The sequence below is a fragment of the Prionailurus bengalensis genome, chromosome D2, assembly GCF_016509475.1.
Source record: "Prionailurus bengalensis isolate Pbe53 chromosome D2, Fcat_Pben_1.1_paternal_pri, whole genome shotgun sequence".
Lineage (NCBI taxonomy): Eukaryota > Metazoa > Chordata > Mammalia > Carnivora > Felidae > Prionailurus > Prionailurus bengalensis.
The window spans coordinates 27,626,927-27,649,792 of record NC_057351.1 but is presented as its reverse complement, the minus strand read 5'-3'; the positions used below and the strand labels follow the sequence as shown (position 1 = coordinate 27,649,792).

At 35.0% G+C, this 22,866-nt stretch overlaps 1 protein-coding gene across 2 annotated transcripts in view; it reads left to right on the top strand.

Moving 5' to 3' along the window:
* Positions 1-22,866, top strand: part of CTNNA3 (catenin alpha 3) — a 1,753,506-nt gene that overhangs the window by 901,785 nt on the left and 828,855 nt on the right. For both annotated transcript variants that reach the window (XM_043596448.1, XM_043596447.1), the window contains exon 9: positions 2,936-3,088. In XM_043596448.1, the coding sequence (XP_043452383.1) occupies positions 2,936-3,088 (153 nt within the window). The remainder of the gene's footprint in view (positions 1-2,935; positions 3,089-22,866) is intronic.

Below are 22,866 nucleotides of genomic sequence, written 5' to 3'. Positions count from 1 at the left end.
GAACATAATACCACACCTCCATGGTGTACCTTTTACATTTATTGTGTTTTGGATTTAGCAACACGCCTTAGAATAAAGCAACAAATGTGTTCCTAACATAGTTTAGTTAAAAAAATAATAATAATTTAGCCAAAGAATATCTGTATTTATTCCTTAATAATAGTAAATCAGCTATACCTCAAGCCTGTTTCAGCACTTGTGTATGGAATGAAGGATTGAATGAATAGCAGGGAAAACATAGTAGAACACCTTGGTGGTGGGGGGGAAACCATGGGAGTAAATAGCATTAAAATGAAAGGAAGACAAATGGTAGCACTACAGAGGGGAAATGGACAGACCATAACAAACGTATCCAGGTACTGGAAGACTGTTAAAATTATTCATAAATTTATAAAAATTGGCACAATGTGGGACAATGGCTATTCTCTAGATTTTTGTATGGTGATAAAACAAAATATATTTTTTAGAAGCACAAGAAGACAGTCTAACTCTTCTGGATATAGTTGTAGATGGGAACATACATCAAAGTCTCATCTCCCATTCATTCTCCAAACCATCACAATATGACTCCTGGTTTCACTTTCCACTCAAACTGGTCTCACTAAGTTTATCAATGACCTCTTAGTGGTCAAATCCATCAGACAAATCTGATTTCTTTTTATTTAACTTATCTTTAAAATTAAACTCCAAAACTCATCTTTTTTTTTTTGAAATTTCTTCCCTGTCAGTTTCCTTATTTTCCCTTACTGTAACATTTGATGACTCTCACTCCCCCACTAAGGTACCATGTATTTTCATCTTGATGTATTTCATAAGATCTTGCTGTAGTAGAAAGGTAAAGAGATAATGTTGAGAAACAATTATTGAGTTTAATGAACCAAATACAAAGAAAAGATCAAATGCAGAGAAAAGATTCAACAAGTTCATAATGTGGGTATTATAATTGCATCTAGTAGGATAAGTTCATTTGGAAAGCATTGACATAGATTTATTGGAATATTTCTCTTTTAGTTGTTGGTCATTTGCTCTCTTTGTTTTTTGGCCATCATCTCAATCTCTTTTTAGATCCTACTCTTCCATCTGCATGATTTCCACTTATGGTAGTATTTCCTAAGTTTTAATTCTTGGACATCTCCTCACTGTGCATCTCCCTCTGTGTGATCCTGTCTACCTCCTTGGCTTTAAAAACCTCCCGTATGTATGTTGGCTGTTAATTGCATAGCTTTAGTGCAGATCTCCTCTTAGCCCTCCTTCTATATATGCTGGTTACAAATGAAAGAAAAAGAGGATAAAGGGGAGGGATGGTCATTGAAAAGTCTTCCCCTTCTGAGATTCCTTCTACTTTTATGTATCTGGAACTAACATAACTAGTAGCTCCCAGCTCAAGTCCTAACTTACGATTCTTTGTCTGACTTCTCTGGTCCACTTTTGATGGACATCACACACATTGTTCATTCACTCAAGGTCTTCCCCTTACCTTGTAAGTCCTTACCACTCTGCACCCTGTCCTAGTAAGTTCTCAGATGATATTAATCAGTTGCCATTAGCGATTTGCCTTTCTGCATGCTAAGTAGATTCTTTCCTGGGGGATCTTCCCACAGCCTTTGTGAAATTGTTAGAAACCAGAAAATTTCACAGTTCTTCTGCCTGCATGTAGGCAGAGATATTTTTTCTCCTGGAAATCTGTAATTATTATGGATTTATTATACTATAAATATTACAAGAATATAGTGGGTTTTTTTTCAGGCAGCCACATTATTTAATATTCTCCTATATTCCAAAACTAGGGTAACTATCTTTTGGTTTTAAAGAGTACCCTAAAGTATACATTATAAATTTCCCATATGATATTGTATGATAATGTATAGAAGAAATTAAATTCAGTGAGGAGGTTGACTAAAAAATTGGGGAGCTATTCATAGTCATTGACATTGTTGATGAAACATTTCAAGATATTGTGATCCTTTAGGGCTCAATATATTATACAAATACAATGCATTAATTTTCCAATGCAGTTTTAAATTTCAGAAAATATCTGCTGAATAGGGTAATTGCCTGATTGTCATTTATGAGCTTCCACATAATCTAATTTAAAAGAACTAATTGTAGCAGAATGTTATACTTGTTTAATAATTTAAGGTGTAAGGGCAAGAACAATTAATGCATATGAAGAAAATTGGACATCAAACTCATTTATTATTCTCCTTGCTCTATTAATCTGTTATCAACTGGCATAATCGGTGATCTAACTTGGTTTAATTACCATGAAGACTACAATTTAGCTAATCAAAATTTATCATCAGTTCCTCCAACAAAGTAGAAAACATTTCATAATTTTGTAATTATGAAAATACATGATGTACAATGTTGTTTGTACACATGCATAAACATTACAATAGTGTGGTATTTTTTGATGGAAAATGGAATATTATTACTTATAATCTGACCTCTGGGCTAAGTATAACTTAAGAATAAAGGCAAATTTTGAGAATAAGAAAGCTATTCCTCAATGACTTTTTTTCTTGGATATTTTGTTTGTTTTAACATTGGTTTTTTTTTAATTTTTAGAAAAGTGTTTATTTATTTGTGATGGAGAGACAGAGTGAGCAGGGGGGGAGCAGAGAAAGAGGGAGACATAGAATTGGAAGCAGGTTCCAGGCTTTGAGCTGTCTGCAAGGAGCCTGACATGGGGCTTGAACTCATGAACTGTGAGATCATGACCTGAGCTGAAGTCGGACGCTTAACCACCTGAGCCACCCAGGTGCCCCAGTTTGTTTTAACTTTGTAAGTGACATTCATACACAGTCTTAAGTATTATTACTTAGAGATTGTGTGAAAATACATAAGATGAATTTTGTAACTACTGGGATTATAAAAATAGGAAATAACATGAACCATTTCCTGAAAAAAAAAAGAATTTTTTATTTCTCCTCAGCTCCGTAAGGCTATTATAGATCATGTGTCAGACTCCTTTTTGGATACAACGGTCCCACTTTTGGTTCTCATTGAAGCTGCCAAGAATGGCCGGGAAAAGGAAATAAAAGAATATGCTTCGATATTTCGTGAGCACACCAGCAGGCTTATAGAGGTAAGCATACTAGAACTGTAACTGCCCTAATCCAGGAGAATGAGGCTCTCATTCCCCATTTACAATTGACTTGTACTCAGATAAAAACTTTTGACAACTTACTGCAAAAGAAGCAAAGTTTAAATTGTTTTTTTTTTTAATTTTTTTTCAGCGTTTTAATTTTATTTTTGGGACAGAGAGAGACAGAGCATGAACGGGGGAGGGGCAGAGAGAGGGAGACACAGAATCGGAAACAGGCTCCAGGCTCCGAGCCATCAGCCCAGAGCCTGACGCGGGGCTCGAACTCACGGACCGCGAGATCATGACCTGGCTGAAGTCGGACGCTTAACCGACTGCGCCACCCAGGCGCCCCATAAATTGTTTTTTTTTAATGCATATTTTGTTCAGAGCTACACACATACACACTCACACACACAATGGTTAAATGCAGATATTTTGTTTTATCTTTACAAATATTTTCTTCATATTCTAACATAAAAGTATCAAATACTCTACCTCATGCCATTTTTATTGTTTCTCTACCATCTTTTTGTGGTTGTATTACTCTTCCAGATTTTCAAATCATATTCAACTATGAAGAAAAAGAATGTAAGATTACAGGGGTAGAAAAATCCAGAATAAATAAGTGAGGATAGTAGATTGGTCCATGTGCCAATAGAGGCAAGAGATGAAAAAACTATCATTTTCTTCAGCTTGGAAACTGGAAGCATGAAAATGCCGCATGATTGGGTGGCAAGGTGTTATATTGCTGAAAGGGCCATAAAGTGGTAGACAATTCCTAGGAAACAGAGAAGAAACCTATTATATTATGAGGATCAGTAATGCAGCCATAGTAGAAGAATGAGTGTCAATGGAAGGATTTCTAAAACCAATAATGTGACAGTTCTCACAAAGCCAGGAACCCATGGAAGAAGGGAAAATCTGCCTGACCATATTCGTTTACCAGAGCTGATACACTGCTGACATCCATCAGTATGACTGTACCAGTTGTTTATGGCTAGTGTCTGTTCTCAGTGACAGTGCCATGCCGTACTGATTATTAAATCTTCTGACTGCCACACCTTCACATACTTACTGGCCATGAACTTTGTGGTGAAATATGTTTAGGGGCTCAAATTGCTTGGTAACCTTGTGAGTTAGAAATAGACAGAACCTGAATTAGAATCATAGCATTTGATATAACATCTATTAACGGAGAGGATTTTCCCAACATCTTAAATGTGGATCCCTGGGAAGGAAGTTTCCAATGTAACTAGCATTTTCACTGCAAACTTTCTGCTTCCTAGTCTTCATATCTAAAAAATGAAAGGAGTTGATAAATAGCTAATTACTAAGATCTTGTGAGCCCTAAAACTGACCTACCTCCAACTTTGAAATTGACTTTGAACTTCCTAACAACTCTGCATGACAGGATATCTGTTACATTGGCCTTATATAGAAATAAAGCTACAAACCCAAACCAGTCCAATTGGAGATGGAGCTGATTTCCAGGCCTACAATTTTTAACTAATTCATTCAATTATTTATATAGTTCTAGCTTTATTTATTCCCTCTTGTAGTCTTCCTCAAATATGTATGCACTCTTCCCACAGAGAAATGTTAAAAGTAAGAGGCAAAGCAGAAGGAGCAGGTCATTAAAGGCACCTAACTAAGTATAGCCCCTGATAATCATAAACATTTTTTTCTAAAAATGTGTTCTCTAAGCTGAAGGTACATCAAATTATGAAAACAACTTGTCGGTGACATATTCTAAAAGTAAAATTGGTGTCTGCTAATAAAGTTGCATCCCTATTCCTATTTATTAGTTTAGAAATATGTTTCTTAGTTGCTTAGTCTATGAAACATAAATCTCATAAGGTGCTCAATAAAGAAGGGCCCTTTAATTACACAATTTTGGAGAAATAGTTGTATCTATTTCTCCTCTTGGAGATTTTACAGTTCTGAAAAATCCATAGATTTTTCAATTAAGTCAGAATTTTCCCCAAATCAGTTTACCTGAGGAGTTCTTCTTCCATGACACTTATTACTAAGGCAGTGCCTTGAAGGAACACTTAAAAATGCTATCTTAGGGACGCCTGGGTGGCTTGGTCAGTTAAGTGTCTGACTCTTTGTTTCGGCTCAGATCACGTATTCTATAGTGCAGAGCCTGCTTGGGATTTTCTCTCTCCCTGTCTCTCTCTGCCCCTCCCCCTGCTCATGCTCTATCTCTCCCAAAATAAATAAATAAACTTTAAAAAATGCTACCTTAATGTATTGAGAATAATGGTTTATTATTATGTAGACAGAACCCTGAGAATGTGTTTTAAATATTCAACGTTCTTGAAAATTCTGCATTTCATGTGATCATTGAAAGAATAGAAAGATTTTATAATTTTGAGCTTAACAGTCCATCTTCAAACTTAGTGGCTTAAAACAACCATTTATTATTCTTTCATTATGGGTTGACTGGGCAGATGGGCAACTCTCACTTAGGTTTTCTCATGTAATTACAGTTAAATAATGGCTAGGGTTGGAACCCTCGAGAGGTTTGACTGGGCTAGATATAGAAAATGGCACAGTTACATGACTGGAGGAAGTGAATGATAACTGTCAGCTGGGAGCTTAGCTGTGGCTCTTCACTGGGGCACCAATACATGGCCTTTCTATGTGGCTTTAGCTTCTTGCAAAATTATTGCTGGTTCTGAGATGAGAAGTCGCAAAAGCAAGTTAGAAACAGGAAGTATAAGCTTACATCCTCTTAAGACTTGGGCCTGAAATAGGCAGAATACCACTTCCACTGTATATTATTAGTCAAGCAATCATAAAGCCTGCCCAAATCTGAAGGGAGGCAGGGAGGCATGAAACTTCACCTTTCAACGGCCAGACTAGCAAAGTGTTTACAGCTACCTTTGATCTACTATACTTCTCAGGATTTCATTTGTTTGATATAAAGTGAAGGTAAACAAGATAATATCTAAGGTCACTGCCAGCTTTTAAAATTTTATGGTATAACAAATATTTTTTTACAATTGGAAGACTTCTAATTTTCTAAGAGATAGAGACTGGAGGAAAATAGTTTTTAAGTATACTGTTTATCCACTACGTTGTTTAACAAAACATGGGCACCTGGGTGGCTCAGTCACTTGAGTGTCTGACTTCAGCTCCAGTCATGATTTCATGGTTCATGGGTTTGAGCCCCACATTGGGCTCTGTGCTGACAGTGTGGAGCCTACTTTGGATTCTCTGTCTCCCTTCTCTCTGTGCCCCTTCCCTGCTTGCTCTCTCTCTCTCTCTCTCTCAAAAAAAAAAAAAAGCAAAACAAACAAAGAAACAAACAAATAAAACACACTGAATTTATCTCCCAGGAAAATTTCTTTTTGGAAGGAGCTGTCTAACAAAGGCAATAGAGAAAATCATCATTAATTTACTACAAACATTCCGCCAGAAGTGTCTGTGACAGAGTCTGGGGAAATAGGAGAACTTAAATACATCAGTTTCAGAAGACACTGTGAGTTTACTTTGTCTAGATTGTTTACCAATCCACCTTTGTTTTCACTACCACCTGTCCACCCAGACCACTTATACCCATCTTATTCCCAAACTGTGTAATTTGACAGAGTAGGACAGAAAGTCTTAGATTCTAAATGACCTCAAGGAAAAGCTATTTTCAACATGTCTGGGTTTTGATACCTCAACTGTGTTTGTCAGAGAAATCTAAAATCAGTGAACTTGTTAAAGTAAGACTTAAATGGAAAGAAAAGTCCATTTTTAAAGAATTCCTATCAGATCTTTGAAGAAAAACTTCATGCTATTAAAGGAATACTCTGGAAAATGGTTAAAGTTGCAACTTTTACCAAAAAGAGAGTAAAAACTGTATGAGAACACAAAGAAACAAACAAACAAAAAAAGCATTAAGAAATTCTTGGGGCGCCTGGGTGGCTTGGTCAGTTAAGCGTCCGACTTCGGCTCAGGTCATGATCTCACGGCCCGTGAGTTCGAGCCCCGCGTCGGGCTCTGTGCTGACCGCTCAGAGCCTGCAGCCTGTTTCAGATTCTGTGTCTCCCTCTCTCTCTGCCCCTCCCCTGTTCATGCTCTGTCTCTCTCTGTCTCAAAAATAAATAAACGTTGAAAAAAAATTAAAAAAAAAAGAAATTCTATGGATAATAATTAGGCAAACAAAAGGATATGGGGTTTGGGGAAAATAAATAGAGATGAGGAACAGAGTAGCCAATAAATTGGGTCTGAATATTCCCATCATCTAGTGGGGTCATATCTGAGGTCTCCTATTGTATTATCATGCAGTTTGGTATAAAATGATAATGGGTGAAGTGATGGTTATAAAACCCTAGGTAGTGTCAATAACTGGAGAACCTAGATTCTTGAGGCTAATTTTGTTTCACTGTGTTGAACTGAGTAACTATTATGCAAAGCTTATCCTACTTTGAACATCCCAGTTACTCTGTGTAACTTGGGATCCACCCAGCCACAGTGGGAATGAGAAGAAGGAGTCAAAAAGTTTGCATAATAAGATAAAAAGAGAGAGGGAGGGAAAGCCATAAGAAACTAATAAGTATAGGGAACAAACTTAGGATTGCTGGAGGGGTGATTGGGGTGGATGGGGTAAATGAGTGATGGGCATTAAGGAGGACACTTGTTGTAATGAGCCCTGGGTGTTATATGCAATTGATGAATTACTAAATTCTACCCATGAAACTAATACTACACTATATATTAACTAGAATTTAAATAAAATCTTGAAAGAAGAAAAAGGTTGGAATTTTAAAACTCATCTTTACAAAGTGATTAGCATCTAATGACAAATGTGCCATTGAATTATACTCCCCATTATTTTGATCTTGCATTGATGGTAAATTAGGGCACCATCAACTCTGGTGAATTCCACCAATAATGCCTATTAAATGTAAAGTTTAAAATATTAATTTTATCTTAAAAATTACAATATTTATTTTTTTAATTTTTTTTTAACTTTTATTTATTTTTGAGACAGAGAGAGACAGAGCATGAATGGGGGGGGTGCAGAGAGAGGGAGACACAGAATCTGAAACAGGCTGCAGGCTCTGAGCGGTCAGCACAGAGCCCGACGCGGGGCTCAAACTCACGGACCGCGAGATCATGACCTGAGCCAAAGTCGGCCGCTTAACCGACTGAGCCACCCAGGCGCCCCCAAAAATTACAATATTTAGATTCTAGAGAGTAAGAATTTTACCTGTCATCACTATGAGCCTATTCTGTTAGCCAAGTCTATGCAGCTAGTACTCAATACATTGGTATTGAATGAAGGAACACAATGATAACACTAGCTCAATTTTCTTTCTCTCTAAAAAGTTATCTTTGGGGATTCCAGTAACTGGACTTGGAACATATGTCTGAGCCCAATTTTTTAGTAGAGTGCCTTCCTGCTTTAGTGAACATGAATACTTTAAAATAATTCTTCACAATGATATTAGCAAATACCTTTGCCATCAAAAGCAAACACTATAAACCCTACTCCAGATCTCTCTCCGAAGGAATTTGTCACCATTAGATAACATTTTTAAAGAACTTTGCCCACTTCAGAGATACAGTTTGTAACTTTAATGCGGTAATATAACTGTTATTCAGAAGAATGCCATTGCATTCAATACATGTATTGCTTATTATAATGGCTGTTATTTAATATTTCTTTAAAATTACATTCTAAAAACTCCACTATTATTTTTGAACCATATTACAACGTGTTCTCAGCAATCAGTTCATGCTGAACACTACATAGTTGCTATCAACTAAAAAGGTAAAATCTCCGGTTTATCCCATGGGTTTTACCATATTAATTCTCATTAAATATGACAGTGTTAATGATCTAGGCCTGAAAATTTTCTGCAAATTAAGTTTCTCTGTGTGCAAAGCCAGCTTCGTCAGTGCTTTGACTTATTCATCAAAAATTCATCTGTCTTGATGTACCTTATTTTAGTAAGTTTCATGGGAGCCTTTCATCAAAAAGGAAAAAGTGGGTGGACATTTAATTATAATACTTCCCTCCAACCTACAAAGCTGATTGTTCCCACTCACAAAATGGCGAGCCGGATTTAGCAAAGCCCCAGTGCCAAGAGAGAAGGCTGGAGAGGGGACTCTTGCTGTTTGCAAGAAGTGCTCATTGCTCCTAGCTCTACTTATATCTTTGCTTTTTGACAGAATCCTGCTCAAGTGTCACACATTGCTTTAATTGATCATCTGTTATCAAATAAGGATATGCTCAGTTATAAATAAATAGAGCTTTTAGAGTCCCATCCCATTCTTCCTCATTCCCCTAAAAAAGAAAAAAAAAGAAAAAGAAAAAGAACAAACCCATACTTATACTGTACACAAACCAACAACTGTTCTCAGTGAGCATCTTGGCAGCTCTCCTTTTCTGATGGGGAAGGGATATTATAGCTAAGTCAGGAATGCTTTTGGTTATATAGAGGACAGGTGTGACTGCCCACTCCCTGGATTAAAAACTGTTTAGCATCTTAATCCTTTCAGCTAAAAGTCATGATGAATATGATCCTTAAAAGCCTAACTTGAGGGGTGCCAGGGTGGCTCAGTCGGTTGAGCATCCAACTGTTGATTTTGGCCCAGGTCATGATCTCATGGTTCAGGAGCCCCAGCCCCACCTTGGGGTCTGAGCTGAGGGTGCAGAGCACGCTGGGTATTCTCTCCCTTCCTCTCTCTCTGCCCCTCCCCCGCTTGCTCTCTCTCTGTCTCAGAATAAATAATAATAATAATTAAAAAATTTTTAAAAAGCCTAATGTGAATGCACAGTGAGTGACCTTTCCATGTTGGAGAGATTTCTTTTTTTTTTTAATATATGAAATTTATTGTCAAATTTGTTTCCATACAACACCCAGTGCTCATCCCAGAAGGTGCCCTCCTCAATACCCATCACCCACCCTCCCCTCCCTCCCACCCCCCATCAACCCTCAGTTTGTTCTCAGTTTTTTTTTTTTTATTTATTTTTTTTTATTTTTTTTTTATTTTTTTAAATTTTTTTTTTTCAACGTTTATTTATTTTTGGGACAGAGAGAGACAGAGCATGAACGGGGGAGGGGCAGAGAGAGAGGAAGACACAGAATCGGAAACAGGCTCCAGGCTCTGAGCCATCAGCCCAGAGCCTGACGCGGGGCTCGAACTCCCGGACCGCGAGATCGTGACCTGGCTGAAGTCGGACGCTTAACCGACTGTGCCACCCAGGCGCCCCTGTTCTCAGTTTTTAACAGTCTCTTATGCTTTGGCTAGAGAGATTTCTTTATAAATTTTCCATTCATGGTGTTTGGAATTCAGGGAAACGGGGATACAATTATAGAAAAGTCAGAGCCTTTCCATAGTCAGGTGGAGATATTTTTGAATGAGATATTAGTGTTTTGGAAGTAAGAGGAGGGATAAAACTATATGGGATTAGAGTAGTTTGGGAATTTAGTATGAAGTAAGCAATATAAGCAATATTTACATCAAAACTTGATGACTAGGCAGGAGCTGGATTTGAAAAACTAGAACTCTAAGTGGAGATAATAGCATGACTAAAGGCACAATGCTCATTCATGTGTTCCAGGAATGCAATAGAAACGAATTCTAGATCACTAAGCTGGCTGAAGCATGAAGTGAGATAGAGACAGTTGATGAACACCCTTGAGTATTTGATTGCCGGGTGGAAGGTTAAATTTAATCTTCTAGAACCAGATCCAGTAATGGATTTAGAAAAATGCAGCTGCTTTTCACCACAGTAGGGTCTAAAGGGAAGTCATATCTTAGAAGAGTTTGTGTATGGACTATTTCATATCTGGATATAAACATTTTATAATGCCTAACAATTGATTAGAATCTTATAACATAGACTGGTATTTAAAAAGACTGTATTAAAAAAAAAGAGACTGCATTTAAAACCTGATTTAGTCTTATACATTCAAGAGAGAAAGAAGAAAATTTGATTTAATAATGAACTTGGAACAGAAAAGCAAGTGACTCAAGACTTAATGACACTAGATCAATGCTATCCAATAGAAATAGAAGGCGGGCCACATATATAACTTAAAAGTTTCCTGTAACCACCCTAAAATAAAAGGTAAAAATAAACAGGTGAAACCAATCTGAATAACATGTTTTATTTAATCCAATATACCTCAAATATTATCAGTTCAACACGTAATAATATAAAAACTATTAATGAGATATATTATTCATACTAAGTCTTAGAAATCTGGTGTGTATTTTACACTTACAGCCATTCTTAATCTAGACTAGCCATATTTTAAGTGTAAAATAGCCATACATGGCTGGCGGCTATGTATTGGATAGTGCAGTTCTAAATAGAAGATTAGCACATTGAGGACAGGAATATGTTTATTCATTCATTCATTCATTCATTCATTCAACAAGTATGTCTTAAGTGCCTACTGTGTGCGATACGCTGTGCTGGACCCCTGGGAATACTGTCTAGAACCTTTGTTTTTGTTTTCCTAGCCTGATATAAAAAACATTCAATAAATCATTGTTGAATGAATTAGTATATAAACCAAGTAGAATGACAATGAGTCTTATAGAAAATTTTAAAAGATGGCAAATGGCATAACTTATTGAATAAGGTATAAAATATGGAGACAGACTTGGTTTTGAATTTCGGCTTGATGTTCTTGGGAAAGTCACTTAGTATCTCTTGATTCTGTACTGTAAAGGATATACTCCATTGTAAAATGAAAATAATAGTAAGGTTGAATGGGATGATGCATTAAAGTACCAAAGGCCACATGATGTGAACATGATTGTTCAGTGGATATTAATCTCCTTCCCTTTCTGCTTTTAAACATTTTTCCCCAGGGCCACCTGGGTGGCTCAGACGGTTAAGCATCTGACTTCAACTCAGGTCATGATCTATTGGTTTGTGAGTTTGAGCCCCACCTCGGGCTCTGTGCTGGTGGTGCAGAGCCTGCTTGAGATTCTCTCTGTCTCCCTCTCTCTCTCTGCCCCTTTCCCATTTGCAATCTCTCTCTCTCAAAATAAAAAAAAAAAAACTTAAAAAAATAAACACCCCCTCCCCCATATCTTATGTGGAAAGAGGTCATTCGAGTCTCCAAAACTCCTGATGAGCAGTGACATTTTCCTTGGGGAAAATTTATTTTATAAGGTAATGTTAAATATACTGTAGTTGTTGGATCATGATATCCAACTTCCAAATACAGATAAGTGTTTTTCAGGAATATTAACAGGCCAAAAGATGACATGTGCAAAATGGTCAGCTGAAATTATACACCCAAAATTTTGATATACATTTAATTGTTGTATGAAATTTCTCTGAAACTGAAACTTTCCAGTATTACTTTCCGGGATAGTATTTGGCCAAGACTTAACAAGCAAACATGCTAACTAATAATTACTGATGAATAATTCCAGGCCTAGAAGCCAAACTTTGTTTTAATCATCAGTCTGATTATATAAGTTGGGACTGATCTGTTTCTTTTGATCAATTCATAATTCCACTCAATTAAAAATAAATACAGTGAGTTCCTCCAATGTGCTCTATAGAGCTCATCTATACAAGAGCCTGCATTTGGTTCCATTTTTGTCTTTTGTGGATGGAAGAGGCTGGTTAATCAGAAGTATTGGCAATATGGCTATTTTATTGCTTTTACAGGACAAAAACCCCTTTTTTTTTTCTGATAATAAAGAGAAGAGCAAAACAAGGAAGAAAATAAAGTAAAATAAATAAAACACTCAGTAATCTGTGCTAGCTAGCATCATGCAAAACACCTTATACTCTTTACCTCATTATGTCCGTGCTCACAATGATTGAGATAAATACTTTTATTACTGTTTTGCTGATGAAACTCTAGCTGAGAGAAATTAAGCAACTTGCCTAAGGTCAAACAGCTAAATGGCAGAGTAGGGAATCAACTTGGAGATTAAAGGAATAAAGTTACCACAATAAATCTAAAATTGGAAAGTGAGCCCAAGTTTTATAGGTGTTTAATTTCTTGAGGGAGAGAGGGGACATCTTTCTGAATGCTTTTAGATCAGAGACTGCTATTAAGTGGATCAAGCTGCAAAAGTTTCGAGAGTTGATTTTATTTCTTTCCAAAGAATCTCTAATCTTTTTTTTTTTTTTTCGAGTTTGGTAGACACACAATGTTGTGTTAATTTTAGGTGTACCACTTAGTGATTTGACAAATTTATACATCATGCCATGTTCACCATTAAGAATAGCTCTAATCTTATTCTACTTTCCCTAACTAGAGAAGCAGAAAGCCAGAAGCACACATTTATGCACCTGAAATCTTTCTGCATGCATTCATTCCTTACAACTCTTAGTGAGTTACACTAAGTTATTAGTAACACTAATACTTAGTTATTAGGCCAGGGTATGAGACTTAAGTGAGATCGGACATAATCTTCTGATGAGAAAGTACATGTAGTCCATTTGTAAATTGACTATTTGGAACTTAGAATATATTTTGCCTGTTAATTAGTACTATGTTACCATTTAGCTTCCTCAGTCCACAAAAGCCTATTGAGTCCCTAATAGAAGTTAAAACTACACAGCGTTTTATTAGGAGTATTCTTCCTAGCCTGAAATGCATTTAGAGGTGCCTCTCACCATCAACCAGTTCCCTCTCAGTCTTGTGTGCAGGGTGTTCCTAACATAGGGGCAAAAAATCAAATGCTTTACAGTAGTGGACAAAAAAGTAATAAATAAAAGGGCTCAGTAAGGTAGCCTTTGATGAAATGAAGAGTATAAGTTTAGTCTAAAGGGTTGGTCTCTGCTTATCTTCAGTCAATTATTGCTGTGTGTGAATGCAGGCCCTATTTTGTCAGACATTACAATTTCTCAAAATAACTCAGAAATACAAAATTTAATGTAAAAATCTGTTGGTTTCTAAGTATAGACAGCTAACTCAGCTTAAAACAAAATAAAATAAAACCCGCAATCCCATCATTTGTGCCAATACATAATGCCAAGGACCACAAGTTTTGCGATCTCTGCTCTAAGATCACATTTTGAAAAACAAGTTTAAGAAAGATGGATATTTGTAAATGATGTAGATTAGATCTGGAGAATGTTTTGTTAGTAAGCATCAGTTATTACAGACAGGTGGTAAAATGCAGGAAGGGAACTTGATTTGGGGAAGTGGGCTCCTTCTGATTTTCTTTCCTGAATTGGATAACCTTGAAATAGTTGGTGAATTGAAAAGAGTTAAGAGCACAGTGATCAGCTATTTCCTCTTATCTCCTCTGCTGCTTGCAAACACTGTTAGGGTAGGTATAGGGAGAGAGAAAGGAGGATCTTGCCGAAAGATGATTGGACCCAATTATGCTATGTTGGACCCAATGTATGTTGGACCCAATTAAAGCTATAGCTTTGTATATCCAGAAAATCCCATAAAAAAAAAAAACCAAAACAATTAGGATTGGTACTTTCTGCAAGATGGAAGTATAGCTTTGATGCTTTTAAAGAAATGCTCCCATTATGGAAAAACAAAATTAAATTTATTCTGCATTCCATTGATGACTTTGTCTAAAGTATAGGCAGCATGAAAAAAGGCTTATATTTTTCTAAATCATTCTGACATTTTTGTGACATTTTATACATGGAGTTCCAAAAGAAAACCAGAACATCCTTATAAGGTTTGACTTTGGCACTTTGAATCTGCCTAGTAAATAACTGCTACAGATTATCTTTCCCTTCCCCCATCTTTCTTTCATTTTACTTCCCCTCTCACTCCTTCACTCTAGCTATTGGTATAGGCAAATTATTTCTCATTGTATCAAAAGAGAATAACTAAGGTTGTGTTAGTTTTCTTTTGCTAGCAACACAATATCTAAAGAGTCTATACACAGGTGCCCCTAAAACATACATTTTAATGGTTTTTAGTATGTTCACCGATTTGTTCCATCATAATCAATTTTAAAACATTTTCATTTTTCCTAAACTAGACAATTTCTACCTCTATAAATTTGCCTGTTCTGAACATTACATATAAATGGAATCATACAACATGTCTTTTATAACTGGCTTCGTTAACTTAGCATGATGTATTCAAGGTTTATCTATATGTAGCTTGTATCAGTACTTCATTCCTTTTATGGACAATTCTGTTGTATGAATATACCACATTTTATTTATCCATTTATAAGTTGGTGGACACCTGAGTTATTTCCATTTTTTAGCTATTATAAATAATTCTGATGAACATGTTAATACAAGTTTTTGTGTAGGTATATGTATTTACTTATATTGAATATATACCTGGCAGTGATATTTCTGTATTATATGGTAACTGTAGTTACCTATAGTAACCATTTGAGAAACTACCTGACTGTTTTCTGGTGGCATCACATTGCACCATTTACATCTTCACCAACAGTGTATGAAGGTTTGGATTATCCTCATCCTTGCCAATGCTTTTATTGTTCGCCTTTGATTATAGTCACCCTAGTGAGAGTGAAGTGGTATCTCATTGTGGCTTTGATTTGCATTTCCCTTATGGCTAATTATGTTGAACATTATTTTATATGCTTGACTCATTTACATATCCTTTTTGGAGGAAATATTTATTTAGGTACTTTGCCCATTTTTTAAAAGATGGGTATTTGTCCTTTTTATAATTGAGATATAATATGTGATAGTTCTTTATATATTCTAGAAGCAAGTCTCTTACAAAATAGATGATTTACAGAATTTCCTCCCTTCCTGTAGGTTGTCTTTGCCGTTTCATAATGGTATCCTTTGAAGCACAAAAGTTTGAAATTTTGATGAAGTGCATTTTATCTATTTTTTATTTTGGTTTCATATCTATAAAACAATTGCTTTATCATAGGCTATGAAGGTTTCCTCCTATGTTTTCTTCCAAAAGTTTTATACTTTTAGCTCTTATATTTAGCTCTTTGATCAGTTTTCAGTTAGCTTTTGTATCTGATATTAGGCAAGAGTCCAATTTCATTCTTTTGCGTGTGGATATCCATTAGATCCAGCACCATTTCTTGAAAAAACTATTTTCCAATTGAGTTTCTGTAATAAATTGACTATAAATATGAGGGTTTATTTCTAGACTCAGTTCTATTCTATTAATCTGTGTCTGCTCTTTTTTTTTTATGTTTATTTATTTGAGGGGGGAGGGGCAGAGAGAGAGGAGAGAGACAATTCCTAGCAGGCCCAATGCTGCTAGCACAGAGCCCAACATTGGCCATGAGATCATGACCTGAGCTGAAATCAAGAGTCAGTGGCTTAACTGACTGGGTCACCCAGGCTCTCCAATCTATGCCTGTTCTTATGTCAGTACCCCATCTTGGTTACTGTAGCTTTGTGGTAAGTTTGAAATCAGAAAGTGTGAGTCCTCCAACTTCATTCTTTTTCAAATTAGTTCTGGCTATTATGAGTCCCTTGAATTTTCAAATGATTTTAGAATAAGTATGTCATTTCTGAAAAAAAAAAAAAAAAGACGCATCTGGGAGTTTGATAGGGATTGAAGGGGTGAATCTATAGGTCAGTTTGGGGCATATTACCACCTTAATAATATTAAGTTTTTCAATCCATGAACATAGGATATATTTCCATTTATTTAGATCTGCTTTAATTTCTTTCAACAATGTTTTGTAGTGTTCAGTGTAGAAATTCACACATCTTTTATTAACTATTTTCCTAAAATTTTATTATTTTTGATGCTTTTGTAAATGGCATTGTTCTTAATTTCATTTTTAGGTTTTTTTTTTGCAGTGTATTGAAGTACAGTTTTTTAAAGTTTATTTATTTTGAGAGAGAGAGAGAATAAACAGGGAGGGACAGAGAGGAGAGACAGAATCTCAAGTAGGCTCTGAACCATAGGCACACAATCTGATCTCACAAACTGTGAGATCATGACCTGAGACGAGATCAAGAATTGGATGCTCAACTGACTGTGCCACCCAGGCACCTCAAAGTGCAATTTTTTAATATATTGATCTACCATCTTGCAACCTTGCTGAATTTATTTATTAGTTTAATTGTGTTTGTGTCTATGTGTGTGTATTCCTTAATATATTCTATATACAAGATAATGTCATCTGAGAATATAATTAAACTTCCCTTATTTCCAACTTGGATGTCTTTAGTTTTATTTTCATTCCTGATACTCAGAGCATCATTTCATATTTTTTTTATATCCGTATGTTTGCTTTGGTGAAGTTTCTGTTCAAACGTTTTGCCTTTTTTCTTTTTTAAATTGAGTTGTTCACTTATTTTTGTGTTATTTAAAACTTCTTTATATGTTTTGAATGAAAGTCCTTTGTGGTGTACATGATTCACAGATATTTTCTGTATATCTGTGGCTTGGCTTTCTTTCTTTTTTTTTTAATGGTTATTTATTTTTGAGAGAGAGAGAGAGAGAGAGAGAGAGAGAGAAAGAGAGAGAGAGAGAGAGAGAGAACACAAGCTGGGGAGGGGCAGAGAGAGAGGAAGACACAGAATCGGAAGCAGGCTCCAGGCTCTGAGCTGTCAGCACAGAGCTTGATGTGCGGCTTGAACTCATGAACTGTGAGATCATGACCTGAGCTGAAGTTGGACACTCAACTGACTGAGCCACTCAGGTGCCCCTGTGGCTTGGATTTCTAATCTTCATAGTACCTTGTTCAGCAAAAAAAAATTTATATTTTGATAAAGTCAAATTTATCAGTATTATCATATATGGATTGTGTTTTGTGTTTTATAAAAGAACTTTTGTCTAACCCAGAGTTACATAGATTTTCTCCCATATTTTCTCTTAGAAATTGTATACAGTTTAGTTTTTACATTTATATTTTTATTTCATTTTGAATTAATTTTTATCTATGGTACAAAGTTGGGGTAAAGTTTTGCTTATTTTTTTGTTTTGTTTATTTATTGCATATAGATATCCAATTGTTATAGCATCATTTTTTTAAAAGAATATAGTTTGTCCACTGAATCATGTTTTTACTTTTGTTAAATATCAGTGGACCTATATTGTGAGTACATCTCTCATCTCTCTGTTCTGTTCTATTGCTCTCTGTATCTACCTTTCACCAATGCCATGGTCTGTTTAAAAGTGTAACTTTATAGGAAGCCTTGAAATCAGAGGTTCTGAGTCTTCTCAGATTGTTCTTTTTTTGAAAGATTGTTTTTGCTGCTTTACATTTTTTTATAGATTTTTGTATGATCCCATCAATACCTACAAAACTACTGTAGTCATTAAAATTGAAATTGCATTTAAACTCTAGATCAATATACAAAATGACATTGTGATGATATTGAATTCTCTCATTCATGAATATGGTATATTTCTCCAACTATTTAAGCTATCTTTGATTTTTTTCCCATAATGTCTTACAGTTATCAGCATCAATTTTAATTGCTAAATATATAAATAGTAACAGTTTCAGTGTATTTCTTGTACTAATCTAATTCATTGTAAGATTTTCTACTTCTTTTTTTAGGTTATGGGGTTTTTATTGTGTGTTTGTGGGCACCCTTAAAAGATTTCCAGAAAACTTGCCCACTAATGAGTGGCTATTATTTGGAGACTAATTTAGGTGAGAAGTTTGGTCCTGCTTTTAATACTAAAACTTATAAGAATTTTAGAAGGCAATACAGACTAATGTAGTAGGAAAGAACATAGAGTCAGACAAAGAAATCCTGACTTTAATACCATGTGAACTTGAGCAATTTATTAAGCCTCTCTGAGCTTCCAAACTCTCATTAGAAAGATGGAGATGATAGCCTACATCTCTATAAAGATTTTGTGAGAATTCAATGAGGTAGTTCATGTAAAGTCTTTATGACAATGTCTGCCAATAGAGTAATGTTGCAGTAAACACTGGCCTAAAATGTCCCAGCTAAGGAAGGAGGAAAGAAAGCTGTTTTTGTTCACAGATAACATAATTTTCTTGGTAGAAAATATGAAATCTCCTAAAATTAATACATGATTATAACAAGGTTGATTATGGCAAAGTTACATATAAAAGTCAATCACTTTTCTGTAGTCAGCAATGACTAAGTATAATTTGAAATTAAAAACACATTATCATTGCATAGGAGCAATATAAATATATAAAGCAAGTATTAATAAATCTGAAGGGACAAATAGACAGCAATAAAATAATAGCATGTGACTTCAATACCATATTTTCAATGGATAGAGCATTGGGTCAGAAAAATGAAGAAACATTAGACTAAACTGACATTAGATTAGATGGGTCTAACATACATATACAGAACATTCCATCCAAGAGCAGCAGAACACACATTTTTTGCCAGATACATGGAACATTTGTAGGCTATTTCAAATGTCCAAAACATGTCTTAATAAATTTAAGAAGATTTAAATAATCTCAAACATATTTTTCTGACCACATGGTATGAAGCTAGAAATCAATTATAAGAAGAAAACTGGAAAGTTCACAAATATATAGAGAGTAAACAACATGCTACCCGACAAGCAAAAGGTCAGAGAAGAAATCAAAACAGTAATAAAAACGTAACTTGAGATGGATAAAAATGAAAACACAACATACAAAAATTTATGGGCTGTAGCAAAAGCAGTCCTAAGAGGGAAATTTGTAGGGATAATTGCTTATATTAGGAAACAAGAAAGATCTCAAATATTACCTAACCTTGTACCTCAAGGAAGTAGAAAAATAATAACAAAGTCCAAATAAAGTTAGCAGAAGGAAATAAATAACCAAGATAAGAGCAGAAATAAATGAAACAGGAAACAGAAAAATAGAAACTATCAAAGAAACTAAGTGCTGAGTTTTTAAAAAGATAGACTAACTGGAGAAAGCTTTAGCTAGACTCACCAAGAAAAAAGACTTTGAACTAAAATAAATAACATTATAAATGAAAGAAGAGGTATTAGAGCTCATATCACACACATACAAAGGATCATAAGAGACTACAATGAACAACTTATGCCAACAAATTGGGCAACCTAGAAGAAATGGATAAATTTCTAGAAACATATAATCTACCAAGATGGAGTCATGAAAAAAATAGAAGTTCTGAACAGATGAATAAGAAGATTGAATTAGTAATCCAAAAACTCCAACAAAGAAGAATCCAGGACCACATGGCCTCACTGGTGAGTTCTACCAAACATTTAAAGAACTAATACCAGTTTTTACAAACTCTTCAAAAAAAGGAAAGGAAGGAAAACAGAATACTCCCAAACCCATTTTAATGAGGCCAGCATTACCCTAATACCAAAGCCAGATGAAGACACTTCAAGAATAAATAAATAAATAAATAGTCAATATCCCTGATGAACATAGATGCAAAAATCCTCAACAAAATATTGGCAAGCCAAATTCAACAATACATTAAAAGGATCATATAACATGATCAAGTAGATTTGATTAAAGTACTGCAAGGATGGTTCAATATCTGCAAATCAATGTAATATACCATGTTAACAGAATGAAGGATGAAAATCATACTATCATCTCAATAGATGCAGAAAATCAGTTGACAAAATTCAACATTGCTTCCTGAGAAAAACTCTCAACAAACTGGATGAAGAGGGAACATACCTCACCATAATAAAGGTCATATATGACAAGCCCACAATGCTGAAATACTAAAAACTTCATTAAGATAAGGAAAAAGACAAAAATGCCCACTGTCACCATTTTTATTTGACATGGTACCAGAAGCCCAGCCAGAGCAGTCAGGCAAGAAAAAGAAATAAAAAAGCCATCTGAGTTGGACAGGAAGAAATAAAATAATCTCTATTTGCAGATGATATGATATTATACATGAAAAACCCTAAAGGCATTTAATTTTTTATGGATTAGCAGAATTAGTGTTTTTTAAATGTCCATATTACCCAAAGCAATCTGTAGATCCAATTCCATCTCTATCAAAATTCCAATGGCATTTTTCACAGAAATAGACAAAACAAACCTAAAATTGGGATGGAGCTATGAAAGATCTTGAATAGCCAAGGCAAACTTGATGAAGAAGAACGGAGCTAGAGGCATCACACTTCCTAATTTCAAACTGTATTACAAAGCTACAGTAATCCAAACAATATGGTTTTGGCATAAAAAGACATATAGATCCATGGAACAGAATAGAGAACCTACAAATAAATCCACACATTTATGGTCAATAAATTTACAACAAAAGAGCCAAGAATAATATGTGATGGGGAAACAGTCTTTTCAGTAAACGATGTTGCGAAAATTGGAGTGCCAAATGGAAGAGAATGAAACTGCATCACTATTTATACCATACACAAAAATTAATTCAAGATGAATAAAATATTTGAACTTAAGGCTTGAAACCGTAAACCTCCTAGAAGAAAACATGGGCAGTGAGGTGCTTGGCGTCAGTTTTGGCAATGACTTTTTGGACTTGACACAAAAAGTAAAGGCAACAAAAGCAAAAATGAACATGTGGGATTATATCAAACCAAAAATCTTCTGCACAGCAGGGAAACCATCAACAAAATGAAAAGGTAGCTTACCAAATGGGAGAAAATACTTGAAAAAGTACTGTTTTTAACAAATACTGTTGGAACAACTAGATATCCACATGCAAAAAAAAAAAAAAAAAACAAAGAAAAGAAAGAAAGATAAAAGAAAAAAATGAATCTAGCCCTTATACCTTACACAAAAAATTATCTCAAAATGGATCATAAGCCTCAGTGTAAATGCAAAACTAAAAAACTCCCAGAAGATAAGTTAAGAGAAAACCTAGATAGCCTTAGATATAGAAATGACTTGTTAAACACAAAACCAAAAGCAATATCCATGAAAGAAACAATTGACAAGCTATATTTCATTAAAATTAAACAACAACAGCAACAAACTTTTGTTCTCCATTGGCAATGTTGAGAATGAGAAGACAAAACACACACTTGGAGAAAATATTTGCAAGAGACATAACTGATAATGGACTTTTAACCAAAATTTACAAAAACAAAAAACAAAAAACCCTTCTAAAACTCAACAGTAAGAAAACAAACAACCTGACTAAAACATGGTCAAAGGCACAAAAGAACTAAACAGACACATAACCAAAGAAGATGTACAGATGGCAAGTAAGCATTTGAAAAGATGTTTAATATCATTTATTAGGGATTAAAACAGCAAGGAGATACCACTATACAACTACTAGAATGGCCCAAATCCAAAACACTGACAACGTCATGCTGATAAGGATATGGAGCAACAGGAACTCTCATATAGTACTGGTAGGAATGCAAAATGCTATAGCCTTTTGGAAGACAGTTTTGTAGTTTTTTATAAAACTAAACATACTCTTACCATATAATCTGGCAATCACATTCTTTGGTATCTTTCCACAGGGCATGAAATCTAATGTCCACAGAAAAACTTGCACTTGGACTTTGTATTACTTATAATTGCCCAAATTTGGAAGCAACCGAGATGCCCTGCAGTACGTTAATACATAAATAAACTTGTGACTCATCTAGATAATGGAATATTATTCAGCACTAAAAAGGAATGAGCTACCAAGCCATGAAAAGACATGGAGGAATTTTAAATACATATTACTAAGTAAAAGTAGCCAATCTGACAAATCTACCTACTATGTAATCCCAACTAGATAACATTCTAAAAAAAAGTAAAACTATGGAGACAATAAACCGATCAGTGGATGCCAGGGGTTGGAGGAAGAGATGAATAGGCAGAGCTTAAAATTTGGGGGGCAATAAAAATGTTCTGTATAATACTATAATGATTGATAAATGATAAATACTATAATGATTGATAGTATTATAATACTATAAATGATTGATAAAATCATTATACATTTG